The sequence below is a fragment of the Acyrthosiphon pisum genome, chromosome A1 (genome assembly GCF_005508785.2).
Source record: "Acyrthosiphon pisum isolate AL4f chromosome A1, pea_aphid_22Mar2018_4r6ur, whole genome shotgun sequence".
Lineage (NCBI taxonomy): Eukaryota > Metazoa > Arthropoda > Insecta > Hemiptera > Aphididae > Acyrthosiphon > Acyrthosiphon pisum.
Window position 1 is genome coordinate 128,891,694 of NC_042494.1, and position 15,957 is coordinate 128,907,650.

Below are 15,957 nucleotides of genomic sequence, written 5' to 3' on the forward strand. Positions count from 1 at the left end.
ATACAATATATAAAATTGTACAATATCCATTGTAAATGTAAGTATATAAACACAGTTAACAACCTATACGAACACGGTCCAGACTCCAGAGTATAGTAGTAATAGGTATTTGTACAACTGTTATACGAATATAGTAGGTACATATTATTATGTGTATTAATGTATTATTAACAATTAAGTAGAAATGTAGAATTGACCCGATAACTCTAACACGTATGTATAGGGTTCATAGGGTTATAATATTTTTGTCAATAAAAACATTGCCAAATTTTTTTAGTCTCCTTACACCAAACCTAAAATATTTATTTATTTTATCTGTGTTTTCAAACACTCATAACTATTATTCAAAGTATTTGTTCTTGATTAATAAAATTAGTAATATTAGTATACTATCTACCTATTGCTATTCTGCAATTAGCAAATGGCAATAATATTTTTAAACGTTATTGCAATTGGAATAAAATATATTTAAGCAAATAAAATTGAAAGTAAATTTATCATATAATATAGATACCATCCTCAAATCGTATTTCGTACAATATTACTGTTTACTTAAGGCCTAATAAGTGTCCTATAAAGTCTTAACCATGTAGTTACCTAATCAAAATTGTGATGATATTTATATTTTATTATGACATAAAGTTGCACTAGTTATATAAGAACGTGTTTTATACAATATGGATATGGTCCTTTTCATCAAAAAACCTTGTTCCCAAATACATTTTTGTATTCCCGTTCCTCCAAAACAAAAAAATGTTCAATTATCGTTTCCACCTTAATATTTTTTTTTGAAAAACCATTTCAGCCTAATACAGTTTGTGAATCATATTATTATAGCACAACAATTAAACAATTCCATATATATGTTAATAACAATGAAAAAACAATTTTCAGATCATTATTAAATTGCATATTATTATCATAGTTAACATAAAGTTATTTTATCATGTAATAAATAATAATTGGATTAAATAAATAAATAACATTATTTCATAGTAAAGTATTTGTTGAAATCCTATTAATAAAAAGATACTGAAGTTAAAAATCAAAGCATTATAATATTATGGGCTGCTTATATTGTCGTGTGCTTACATAGAGAAAAAAACTATAACACTGTAAAATCAATACATTTATCAGTTATCACTAAGCTCAAAATGTAATTTATTACTTTTTATAGTAGCAGGTATCATTATTCATTATGATACCTAAGCAATAACACCATAGAACAATAATAGCACCTATACATTATAGTACTTATAGCTAGAACATATAACCTATATATAGGTATCGCCTATACCTACTACCTGGTTGCATTAATTAATATAAATAAAATATGTCACCGTCATACAAGTACATTATCGTTTGAAACAAGATTGTTAAACGTTGAAAATGATTAAATCTAAACAATTTAAGATACGCCAATCCCTGACAAATGACAATTAACTTGAATTTCCTATGTACTTTGTATAGGTACCTACCATTGTAATACAGTTGAACAGTATATTATTTTATTATCTAAGTAGGTATATATAATATTATAAAGACTTCTATTTAGACTAGAACCCGTGTTCTGTTTAGCAAGTTAAGTGTTCCACGATATGTCATCGCGTGGGTAATCCACTCGTATAGTCGTACACAGCCATAATATTAAATATTGATAAAAACTATGTAATAGCTATTCATAAAAATATATAATATTTACCACGTTTCTCATCTTTGTGCAGTGGCAGCCTCGCGATGAATCGATCCACTATTAAAGGTATATTATATAACCACTGTATGAAATAGTAGTTTCGCCGTGCGGTCAACAACAGCAACAACAACTGCTGCAAGTACGGGCTTTGGCGGTCGAAAGATTAAACATTTCTAGCGCGCGCAAAAGAAAAACCAAATATGAGTTTCGTGTAAATTTTTACCCGTAGTGATATTTTTGCGCTGACCTGCGAGTTACTATTTTTATACCGAGCTGGTTAGATATAGGCTCAAATACCTATACCTTTGACCACAACCGCATTGACAACTGCGTGGCAGCGTGGCGCCAAGTCGACTCTTCGTTCCGCGCATACTGCGGCTGTCTTTTAACGCTTTCGACGTCTCGTCGTCGTCGTCGTCGTCGTCGTCGTTATGCAATAAGTCTGCCCCGACGGGTATAAGCACCGTATTATAATGAATAATACCTGTTCGGCCCACGCCATGTGAGCGAGAGACTTGACCCAGTGACTTCACGAATGTGTGGCGTCTGTGTGTGTGTGTGTGTGTGTGGTGTGTTTGTATGCGCAGGTCTAATAACTTTAAACGCGTGTATATTTTTATGTACAGCATTACAGCGATTATACAGGATGGTTCACCAACCATGCTCACCCCAATTTTTTTTTCAATAATATATTTATTTAAATTCTGGCATTTTTTTTAATATGCTTTAAGACCACATTTTCGAATTCTTGAGATTTTTTGTATTATAATACAAACAAATCTCAAGAAGTGTATACTTTAAGGTACACTTAAAGACTGTTCAGTAGAGACTGGACATACAAACTTATATATTTAACCACCCCCCCTCCCCAATTTTTTAATTTAAATTAATAAAAAGATATTTTTTTTGAAAACTCGAACTAGTAGTTTCTGAGTTATTATAAACGTTTTAATATTATAGTCTTTAAAAATGGTTTTACTGCAGAAATATAAAATATGTAGATTTAATATTTTAGGATCCTAGTATTTATTCTACTTGAGCTATTTTTTACAAATTATAATGAAATTGATAGATCAATATTAATTATTAAAATTTTGAATTCACCATAACTACTGTATCTTCCAAACCCATTATCCTTAGTACACAAAGTTAATAATACCTAACTCCAAAATGACTCGCCAGAATTTTGATTTTGATACGTCATAATTTTCAAAAATGTTATCCGCTAAATAATTTACAGTAGAATATCAGGCTTCTCGTTTGAAAAAGAGAAGTTTGTATATCGACAGGGCACTCCTGTCATATCTTGAAGTATAATACAAAAAAATCTTAAGTTCGAAAATATTATTGTTTCTTAGTATATTTAAAAATTCCAAAAATTTAACTACATTAATTATTGAAAATAAAAAGGGGTGAACATGCTTGGTGAATCACCCTGTATATATATAGTAACATACTTATACTAACTTATAATTTAAAATTTAGATGATACACGAAACTGTTGAGACGGTTATTGTGTTACCTACTTGTAGCGCGATGTTGTTGTACAGCCGGCGAATCAAAACAAAACATTTCGCTCATTATTATTGTTGCAAATCGTTTGGACAGCAATATTTTATTATTAAATGGGTTAAAGCTGGTCTACCGCGGGCGTGTTTACAATGGCGCTTATTAAAGTCGGCTATATTCGTGCGTGTTCCTTGAGCAATGCACCAGAAATTGCGATTGGGTAGCAGGTGGGTAGGTACCATATTATAATATGATTATTTAAATGACGATTTGTTAATAATAGAAAAAAATACCATGTTGAACACGCCGCCACCCCATAAAACGATTTCCTTCGCAATAGTTTACTAATTGCACATATTATGTTTTTCTACCTACTAATAAATTTTACTATGAGTTTATAAGACACTAATACAATATTATAGATGTGTACTAATATTATGCTATTTACATATTATTCGATATCAACCTACGCACCACTGAATCGTCTTGCGTACCCATTATCGGTCTGCGTCTTCAACGACTGACCTAATAATAATGGCGGTGTGTACATTGGTTCGAGAATTTTATTGGTTTTTTTGTTTGCAAATCAACGTGCACGTTCACCGAACAACCACATCACAAACGAAACACGCTTAAGTACAATTGTGTAGACGATTTTTATTCATGGTTTTAAACTTATCCGTTTTTATTACAATTTATTTTTTTTATAATATAGACAACATAAATATAATATATTAAGCTAGAATTATGTGTTAATGTAAATTCAGTTTACCTACAATACTAAATAGTTAAAATTATTTATACATATATGAATATAGCAAAAATGTGTAAACCGTACAAATATAAATCATTCAACGTAAAAGCAGTTTGATTGTGGTTATCGTCATTCCAAATCAGAAGTCAGATTCACCTAAATTACCTGCGAAAAGAAAAAAAAAGTCTTAGTTAAAAATGTGTAAATTAATTACAAAAAAATCAAAGCGTCCCAAACGTTGCCGGTGACGAAATATAATATAATATAATATATTATTAGATTAACAGGTCGTTCGAACGTCTAGACTGGAACTTCTGATTAACCGAATATGTAACCAACGTCTACCGGGCATTTGGAACACTGTCTGCAGTAAAACATTTAGCAACAACTGTATACAGCACACAAAAACTTGGAAAACAAAATACAAAAAAACTACACCTTTTGTTTCGTATATTATTATAACGGTAAAATAATTAGTTCATAATAGATTAAAAACTAAATCTAAATATACATCCGTTCAATGTATATTGTTTTATTATTATATTCCAATGAAACGGAGACGTTCAAATATTTGATACTTTAGACCAACGACTGTGTATAAATATAATTAAATATTTATACATAAAAAGTTAATAAACACGTATATACGCTTTGTAACGGTATATATTCCAAAAGGTGGAGTTATATAATAAAATAATAATAATAATAATAATAATGTTATTCCCAACTGTGAAGAAGTTAACGCAGCACAGAGCTAAGAAGAAGACGGGATATGTTGTTCAAGGGGGGGGGGGAGGGTGGTGAATATAATATTTTACAGAGTCACGATTGATGTCTGCAAATTGGACGGCATTATAATATAATATATTATATATAACGTATAATATTATTTAATAGTATAATATTATAATATACATATCATTGCAGCGCACCACAACCTCGTTTATTTGCAGGTGTGCGTCGTCGCGGGGCACCCACAAGAGTGGTGTACATGCAGCAGCAGTCGGTGTTGTGTATGTTGTGTGCAGATAGTGTACCAATTTAGTTATAGGTACCTATATTTTTTTACACACGCGTGCAGTGTCGAATGTATATCGTACGTAATTTTCGGTAGGTGCATTGTGTGTATAATGTATATAGATAAACGAGGTTGACGGTCAAAGTAATTATGATAAAAGTGTACACAGAGAGTATTCGCAAGACAGAGCTGATAGAATGAGATATAAACTGCAGAGAGAAAACAACCGTTCACAGACTCCAAACAACGCGTATGCTATATAATACCTTATAAAATCGTAAAAAAAAAACCCAAACGAGAGAAATGAAAAGTGCGTGGGCAGGGGATGCAGTGACGGGGAAGAGACGCGTTTAAGATCCGTCTTCTCCGTTAGGAATTTTGGGACACTTGAACCTGGTGGTGGTGCCCGCGGCTGCAGTAGTCGGGGACTTGCAGGCCGCCACGATGGTCTTGAACGCCTTCGACGGCAGTATATCGTATCCGAAGTATGGGCATGCGTACTCCCAACTCTTGTAGTAACTGTCGTATTCCGTCCGGGCCAAATCCGATTCGTAAGTCCGGCTCCTGCCGACCGCCGAAGGCGTGGACGGTGTGGTGGCCGCCGATGAATAACCGGAAGTGCATGACTGCGGCGGTTTGTTTCTCCCGTCCGTACCGTTGCTGGAGTTCGCACCGTTGCTGGAGTCTGCACCGTCATCGTCGTCGTCGTCGTCGTCATCGTCGTCGTCGCGCTGCAAGAAATCGAAGAGTCGCGAGTGCGTGCACGTTCTTTGGTATTTCTTTGAACCGACGCTGACGCCTTCGATTCTGCCACTATCGATCACGTCTTTGTCGGAGGTCGGTCGGCTCGCCATGTCGGCCGACGATGTCGTCGTGATGCCCGAATCGGCGTCATCGTCTTCGCGATCCGACGGTTGGCGGCAGTCGCCGACCTCCTCGTCGTCCGGTGGACAAGCGGCGTCCGACGGCTTCTGCAGCAGGTTCTCCGGCTGACAAACGACCCCCGACGGCTTGTGCAACAGGTTCTCCGTAGGACAATCGGCGCCCGACGGCTTCTGCAGCAAGTTCTCCGGCTGACAAACGACGTCCGAAGGCTCTCCGTCATCCGAACACTCGTCTCCGCTGTCCGACGTAGACGTGTCGGCCGGCACACCTGCACTGTCGTTAATTTGCTGCCAAAAGTCCACCGGCGAACTAGCCTTCGCCTGTTCTTGTACTGCCCCACCCACCTTTGTCTCGGCGGCAGCTTTCTTCGACGGCAATTTCACCGTCACCGTCACTTCGCAGTCGCTTGAGTCGGTATCGTCGCTGTACGGTGAACAGACGTTCTCGTCGTCGGCGGCTTCTTCTTCGGCGATGGTGTTCAACACGTGGCCGGCATACGCCACGGTGGTTTCTGCCGCCGACGCGACGCCAGTCTGCACCGATTGCTGTATTATGGGTTGTTGTTGTTTATATTGTTGTTGTTGTTGTTGGTGGTGGGGGTTGTGGTGATATTGTTGTTGTTGGTGGTCTTCGTGGTATTGTTGCTGATCTGTCACAGACTCAGAACCGGTGCAGTGCCAGTCGTGAAATTCCTTTAGATAATTGTAATGTTGCCAAAATTCGGGACAGAGAAAAGGATAAGGGGTATGCGATTGCAGGTTTTGTAAGTCATTTTGTTGTTGTTGTTCTTCTTCTTCTACAAAACAAAACAAAAAAACAAAAATAACGGCCGAGCATGCTAATCGCAATTCACAGTACTAGAACGTCGTCCTTGGTGCGAGTTCCACAATTTGACTTTCTTTTTTTTTTTGCACAATATACTATAACTATTACAGACATTTGATGATCAATGCATAAACTACATTTCATTATTTAACGATATATGTTATGTTTGTATATTAAACTGTATAAATGTATAATGTCCACCGCGGCACCGCCCACGAGCACACATAATACGTATTCAAGATTATGCAAATATCGTTAAAAAAATATTACGTAAACAACATTTTAATGACAGTATAGGTACAAAATATAACATTATATTTGGACATAACTATACGTTAACGACGGCAGAATGGCTAATGTGGTGTAGTGTTTTCGTTGATGTTAATTACAGTTTATTGTTACTAACGAAGTTAATTAATATTAATTATTAAACAGCGTTAAAGTTTAACTATTTTTATTTTAGTTAGGCTATTAAAAAAAAAAACAAATTTAAATACATAAGGTCAATATTAAAATTATAAATAAACTTTACAAACATAACTATATGTAAGTACCTATATAATGTAACTCTTAAAATGCACATAAATAAAAAAAAAAACAAATATTATTCAAAATCAAAAAGCAATTAACTACTAAAATAAATTCACACATACAAAAAAAAAATGTTTAAAATAATATTTTTATATTTCAGTGATAAAACTAAAATATTTCTACAACAAATATTATTAAAAATGTTAATACATTTTACTAACAAAAACATTTAAAAGCAAATTAAAAAAAATGTATATAAACTTATAAACGTATAACTGAAACGTTTTATTAGGTTATTTACTCAACTAGACGACATTATTTTTGACGTTACACAACCTAACCTAACCTTATTAAATCTTTGTTAATACGCCAATATCTCTAAATTTAATTTCGTATGATTCCTCGGCATATAAAATAAAATATAAAATTACTATAATAATGTAGTCGTTAATATTATACAAAGTTAATCACTTTAAAAATTGCACAATGAATTATGATTATTAAAATATTAGGTATATTTTTATAAACTATTAAATCATTCAGTAAAACACTTCAACATTTTAAGAGATCGATTGCCTTTTGAGTTAAAAAATAGTTTATAAATTATAATAATCACAAAATTAAGTTTAAGTATATATTTCTGAGATGAAAAACCATTTAGGCATAAACTAAAAATTAAAATAAATAGATATCTTATTGTATTTAGTTATTTTTCAGTGTTTGTATAATTCAACAAAAAATATGTATGGTTGTTGTCAGTATGAAGTAGTTTACTTCTGCATGACTACATAATTATAACTCATTTATTATTATCAACTGACAACTATTAACTCGATGATTCGAATTACATTAATCTCGCATAAAAAAACCTTAAAAATAATACATAAATTATCAATATAAAGGTGTAAATGCTTTCATAATAATTAGTAATACAATATGATAAAAATAATACGATAGAACTGAAGAAAGTACTAGGAATTAATTAATAATTATGTAAGCGATTCTCCCATAAACGCCACATTAATTGGCAAATTATTATGAACTATAACTTTCATAAAGATATAACATATGGAATTAAAATATTACTTGGGTAATAAAATTGTATCATATATTTGATCGCCTGATTTCATTAATACTAGGTAAACGCCTTAGTTAAATATAAAGTGTTGAACTATGAAATGTTACCGTTATTTTGGCCAGTCATAGCTTGTAACATCCTGAATGATCTGGATGGTATAGAGCCACCGGTATACTTATGCGGTTCTGAGCCGACAGGTCTCTCTGACGGTGGTACATACATTTTGGATTCTATAGGTTCTACTAAAAATTTATCCATTAGACTGTATAATATTATGTCGACACGACTCGTTAAAATTCGTTTTTACCTGATACGTAATTGTTTATCGGTACCGATTGTTTGTAGTTGCTATCCATCGGAACTGCAAAGTTTAAAAACCAATATTAAATTTAAGAAATCAAACCAAAAATGTATACTAAAGCAAAGCTCAAAGCATAGACATATACTACTATATACTAATGCGTAGCCCAAATATATCACGGCAATTTTTTATGTTTCGTTAGTAGATAAACTCTTGACAATCACATATATAGGGATTTGATTTAACATTTTTTTACCAGGTGCAGAGTTCGTTAATGTTTGCAACATTCGAAAGCTTCTAGATGGAATCGACGCACCTTTGTAACGAGGGTCCGTTTCGTTGTGTAAAAATTTATCATCGTCAACTGATAAACGTATACAAAAATAATTCCCTTAATTAATATATTATGATATTATATAAATATTAACCGTTTAATTGTACATGAATACATACATTTAAACTAATAAAAAAAAAAATAGTTGAATGAGTGGGTACCTAAGTATCTATATAATTTCATATATTATACAATCTTATTAAGTACCTAGGAAATTGAATCGATTCTAAAATGTGCCAAAAAAAAAAAGCGAGCGTGTTGCTTGTTATAATACCAGGTATATATTACCACCACCGAATAATAACATAAATGTTTACCACTATTTTCCAAAACTTTGAATATCTTGGAAGGTATAGAGCCGCCTCTATATCTTGGGTTTTCTGTGTCTACATTATTAGCTATAACGATTAGATATTGAAATATTCTGTGGATATTTATTATTTATTGGATGCCTAGATTAAGTTTTTGTAAGAATACAAACCTTGAGATTTAACCCTGTTCATGAAAGATCGGTCGTCATCACTTAACTGCAACTTTCTGAGTTCCGATAAGGGTAAAGACTGGCTGTTATAGGGCTGAGTACCATCATAAAGCATGCCTGTAAAATAAAAATGAATACTTGAATAAAAGAAATGGACTATTGAATTCGTATAAATTTAAAAATGATTATGTCAAACAAACGATATACCTACTAGGCACTAGCTGATAAATAATATGCGAAATAATATGTTTATATGACTCATTAAAATGATTACTGATTAGGTATACCTAACTAATATTCTGCAATATAATTTTATTATTTTAGAATACTTGGTGTCTACACCCAAATGTATCATATTATATTGTATGCAATTTCGTAGTTACTTAAATTTATATACTATAATTTATAAAATGTAAATAATGTATAATGAGTATAAAAGTATATAAAGAATGTATGCATTTTTACATTTTGTTTTCAGCTTCAGTTGTTAAAGGGTAAACCCGTATATTTGTAAAAATAAAACTAAAATAAAATAAATAAATGAAGATTTTAGATTCAGTATCTAAAAAAATAAATAAATAATTTAGTTCTATATAAACATACTTAAATACAATGAGTATTGAATTATACATATACTTCCTAATTACCTATAAGGCTATTAATAATTTGTGAAAAATACCTAGCATCTTAAAGCATCGTAATATGGTCACTTCTAAGTTCTAAGGATAAAAAAAATCGGTAAAGTCGGTATGCTATAGTATAATAGGTTTCGATTTAGAGTAGGTAACTGTAAAGGAAGTGTTAAATTTGAACTCAATGATAATTCATTTCATACGAAGAACATATCTTAGCGGAAATGATGCGTCAGCCTCCATTTCTAAGTATATTACATATAATGATAAATTATATAAATAGTAATTTATTTTCTATTAACAGTACGGTACGTTTAAACTATTTTTTGGCAAAAACATCGAATATATTATAATCTATAGACTATAATTAATTATTATAATATTATAGTTATTAACTTATAGGTCAATTGTGAGTACCATGTGGCGCGTACCGTTTATACTCTAGAATATATATCAATGTGGTATGAATGACAATCAAAATTTTTCTAAATATTTTGAAAATTCCGTAGTGTATAGAAAATAATAAAAATGTATAAAATTTTCAATTTTTGAAACTAAGGATTGAACATTTCAAACAAGATCCTCATAAATATTTCATACTAATACCAAAAATTCTAAAAAAAATATAAACTATGCACACTTTTTCTTTATAGATATTTGATTTACAAATTTGAATGAAAATGCATATTTAAACGAAGAGTAAAACGATGTTAGTTATTTAGTTATAATTTAAAAATATTATCTGTGGGAGCTTGAAACATTTACGTATATTATCTATACATTTTACTATACGAAATTACATTTTCAAAATATTTAGATTAATTTTAAGATATTACCTATTTAGTATTTGTACCATAAACCTATTCACACTACTCTATGGCAAGGTGGTATTGACACAAAAAGTCAAAAGTTAATAACAATAACATAACATGATATTACAAATATACACTTTTATAATAATTAAATATTAATCTATATAAATAAAATGCAATGTTTTCGGAAAAAAAATTAAATCAATTTAACTAATAGTAAGTAATAGCAAAAAAATTACTAAATACCTAGCAATATAAAAAACATATTATTATCGTGAAATATAATCGATATAGGCTGACAGACCGTCTTCACTCAGAATTGTTTTTCGTATAAATAGGTAGGTACATTGAAATGGTATTGAATTCAATTTTAACACATCAATTGAGTGACCCATTCGACAATTACTGTACAGTACCTAGATGAGTCACCACTTTTTTTAATAATTATTTTTTTTACTTTTGACCCCTTAAGTAGCCACTAAATCCAATTTGCTATGAGGTAACCACCCTAAAAGTTGAAGAATAAAGTATTGGTTCTGCTTCAAAAAGTGATGAAAAGACAAAAAAAATACATATTGTAAAACCAATATATTCATTGCTCCTCTCTGAATCTAAAATAATAACCAAATTGTAACGAATAATACTACTAATAATTTGACTACTTCAGAAATGGTTGTTTTAATTCATAAAAATAATAAAGTTATACATATAATAACTTAATTAATTTTGTATAGTCACCTTTTGGCTCGGTAATTTGTTGGAGCACTTTAAATGAACGTCCTTGTATCGGTTCAGAATCATACGAGTGGTTTGTATTATTCTTCAATGGTTGTGTTGGTATTTGTTTATTAATTTCAACTCGCACGGGTACAACTCGTTCTTCTGATTTATCAACCTAAACAATTATTTTAGACAATTAAATTAAAATATGTATACGAAACAATTAATGTTTATTAATTTTTTTATTATTTCCTACAATAATCAATAAGCCTGAGAAAGTGCATCTAAAAATTTCAGAACAATCTAAAAATGCTTTTTGTGTTCTCAGAACGTATTATACGTAGGACATAATCATGACGTATTGGAATTGTAATTTCTATGGATATTACTACAAAAGTCTAAAATGTTATATACTTGCGCCCCACGGCATACCAAACTTATGAGGAATACTAGAAAAGCCTCCCATATAGTACAAATTATCAGCCGTATCCCTCGCAAACCTCCCCTCCCTCCCAAACACCAAAAAAATACAAAATCCTGGCTATAATAGATTAAATGTTTAATACCTATACATTATTATAATTTATAATATTATGCCTAAAAAATATTTTTTAAAACGTAATAGTACTGTAGTCTGTAACGACCAAATATTTTACTGGATTGCAATACCCCTTATAATATATAAGTAATATAGTATGGAAGTACCAACCTACCTAAATATACTAAAATCTATAAGCAATTATTTTTTTTTCAATAGCAAAAAATGCTTGATATTTGATTTCTTTACTATAGAGCACAATATAATATAAAAATATAACACAATAATATTATGCTCAGCACATGATATTTTTCAATTGAATTTAAATTTAAATCGAATACGGCATATAATATGTTAAGGTAGGTTCATAAAAATAATCACCTGATCAACATATTCTTTTTTGTTTTGTGTCCACGGAGCTGGAGAGGGTTGAATTTGTGCAGCCTTTTGCATCCAAGGAGTGGGCGACTTATTCAGCTGAGGTTGATGCTGAACTTGGGGCAACAGGCATACCCTTTCCGAGGCAGGTCGCACGTTACACACTGGTTTATGTTCAAAGTTTGGTTTCACCTCTTGTTGTTGCTGATAGTCAGGAGATTTTTGAGGTACTTGTTCCGGGCTAGGTGGAGTCTGGGCATTTCTTTCTAAGCGCCTTTGCATTCGAGGACTTCTGATCTCGCTCAAGTCTAATCCACCTGGAAGATACGTAAATGGTTTTTTGTCTTTGGTAGCCATTGCATTTTGTATGGTAGATGGTATTTCTCTAGGTTCATTCAGCTGAAAAACAATTGATTATCGATATTGATTAATATTTAGCAAGGTACCTACAGGTATACAGGGTTGTGTATTAATATTTATCAATAAAATGAAATGTATTTACAATGAATATTTATAATTTTAATATTATATATAACGATTTATAAAGGTTTACATTTTGTAATAGTTAAATAGGTAACCAATTTTCTCTATTATTAACAAATTCAATAAAACTAGCGGCTCTGTTACCTATTAAATATAATAATTAATATCAAAAAACAAAAAGTATCTAACAATGTTTACATTCTAAATCGTTTAAATTGTAATAATTTGACTTATGAATTATGATTTACGAATGCCTATAGTTAAAAGTAGTTTGTAAATTCTTAATGCCTGCATATTTATTATTGTTCCGATTTTAAAGTTTTAGTAAATGGTTAAAACGTACTAAAAAGTGTAAACAATTGCATCATAAATATTTATTTTAATCATAGACGCGTTACACATAAATGCAATTAAAAAACATTTTATCCTATTTCGAATGGCACTTTACAATCACAATTTTTGCCATACTATACATAGTGCAATGAACAATAGTTTATTAAATAGGCAGATACAAGGTAAATATACAATATATTATAAGCCCATATTTAATTTTATTATTATGTGAGCACCTAATAATATTTTACTACACATTCAATTGGCTAATGTTGTTTTTAATTTTTAATGTTTATAGTTTTTTTTTACTTTTTAAATCTACTAATTTATTTTATAATTAATTTTATTGAATAATAAAAGTTAAACAATACAAACGTAAAATAATTTAGATACCTATTTAAATATTTTTCAAAAGTTAACAGTTATTTAATATTTAGCTTAACCAACCAATGATTAATAAGTACTCAGCTTTTTTGCGATTAATTATGATTATAATGATGATAATATAAAGTATATAAGTACATGAAAAATTAAACAATAGTAATAATTTACCTCAGTTTTTATTCTAATAGCTGGAATGTGTCCACTGTGCAACATTGGTGGAGGCGGTGGTGGAGGTGGACCGCCTTGAGTTGTTCCTCCTGTAAACAAATAACATCAATTTACATAACGCTAAATTGCGAATTTTCTCAACAAAACCTAAACGTCGTTCACACGACGATAGAGCCATATTATGTATAAATGGATATATTTAATAAACGTGATTTATTTCCATTACCAGAATATTGCAGTGGTGGTGGCGCTGGCGGGGGTGGTGCGGACATATCTCCAGCGGCTAAGTCTTTCACTCCTATTTGATGCCTAAATAATTTCACAACAAACGGTAATACTTAATTATTGATATAATATAATATAGGTAAACTTTTTATAAAATGCAGTTGGATTAAAAACTATACAGCCTAAGCAGTAATAGTATGCACGAAGTAAATCTTATAATATAAAAATTATAATTCATGGCAAATTTTGCACGATCGTATCATAGGTATCTATAATTACGACAAACTACATAATAATAGTAACCATTGTATATTATTAAATAGGTACAAATTTTAAAATCTTTGGAGCGAATACAGATTATATGGACCTGCAAATTACTGCTTTTTAATGTGGGTATATATACAGTACATATCATGTCTATATGTTATGCTGTGTATCGAGTGGTTTAATAATAGCGTTCGAGTACATTATATATTATGCACTCGTGTTTGAAATTGTCATTGTGGGGGACAAGCTACCATATTTGGACCGAAATGAGCTATAGTATATTTACGCTACTCAAGAGCCGTTCGACCGTCTGCTATTATACGAGTAATCTGTAGTATCTGTGTTTATTGTATAGGTACGTATGACGTTTTGCAGGGTCAGCCTTGCCCGTGTGCCCTTGAACAGGCGCCGCTGTTTAGTTTTTTACTCTTCAAACAGAAAACACATAATATGTATTTTACAACCTTGCCTATTCTTACGTTGAATTTTTTTGCCGGTTGTTTATATCTTCTGTATTTACGATTATTGCGCGTCGTTAAGGTCGACTGTAATTTGATTAGATTACTATACTATGCTGTACTATATTTGACTATTATACTCCGGAAAACGGAAACTGCACCGACGTACGCGGAAATATGAGATTTACATTATGTTCACCGAAACGACAAAAAAAAAGAATTGGTCATGTTAAACTATAGTCCGTAGAATAATAAGCCAATAATAAAATATAAAGTAAATTATAAACACAAGTCATATTATTGATATATTCGTGTACCTAAACTATTCTATAGCCATGAACTTGAAAGCCTGCAGATGTATGAACTATATATATATATATATACATTCATTACCTATGTTTTATCTCTTCATAATATTAAACAATTCCTTACCATAAAATACTAACAAAATAGGTAGTTACATTAACATTTATATTATACATCTGTTATTAGAAAATTATTATCTGATTTAACTATATTTAAAATAAATTTCAAATCAATGAAGACGATACAAATGAAGATACCATTTATAAATTAGAAAATTATTTTGCATATCAGATTTATATCATAATATTCATGCCTAATCAATTTATGTAGGTACGCAAATTCTTCCTATTTTGGCATGTTTATAAAAACTTATATAATAAATATGAAATAGACAAAAGTCATTATTTTAATTGTTTTTTTTAAGAGGACGCCCGTATGTGTTGTCTCCGTCTTACACAAGCACGACATAGCAAATGGTCGTTCACTATTCTCAATAATGTGCTGTTGGTTTTGGTACTAGAGTGAAATGACCTATTATCAAACTTTTAGATAAGAACATTGTCTGGGTCTTAGCGTGAGCGATTTTTTAATATTTTAATTTTCAAGCGAGATATGAGCATTTTTAATTTTTGATATTTCACATAACCTTATTTTTCTCGAAAATGAAAATATCGAAAAATCGCCCACGCCAAGACCCAGATAATTTTCTTACCTAAAAGTTTGATAATAGGTCGATTGACTAGTATCAAAACTAACAGCTCACTATTGAGAATAGTGAACGACAATTGCTATGTCATGCGTGTGTAAGACAGAGACAACACACGCGGGTGTAGCGTCCTCTTAA

The 15,957-nt window shown here is 31.2% G+C and overlaps 1 protein-coding gene across 13 annotated transcripts in view; it reads right to left on the reverse strand.

Moving 5' to 3' along the window:
• Positions 1-3,834: 3,834 nt before the first annotated feature.
• LOC100168172 (uncharacterized protein) overlaps positions 3,835-15,957 on the reverse strand; it is a 23,269-nt gene continuing 11,146 nt past the window's right edge. For 2 of the 13 annotated variants that reach the window (NM_001162473.1, NM_001162471.1), the window contains 9 exon segments: positions 3,835-4,121; positions 8,401-8,535; positions 8,601-8,654; positions 8,851-8,958; positions 9,410-9,526; positions 11,592-11,748; positions 12,493-12,888; positions 13,858-13,946; positions 14,084-14,166. In NM_001162473.1, coding sequence (NP_001155945.1) covers positions 4,096-4,121; positions 8,401-8,535; positions 8,601-8,654; positions 8,851-8,958; positions 9,410-9,526; positions 11,592-11,748; positions 12,493-12,888; positions 13,858-13,946; positions 14,084-14,166 — 1,165 coding nt within the window. In that variant the 3' untranslated portion in view covers positions 3,835-4,095. 13 annotated transcript variants of the gene reach the window in all.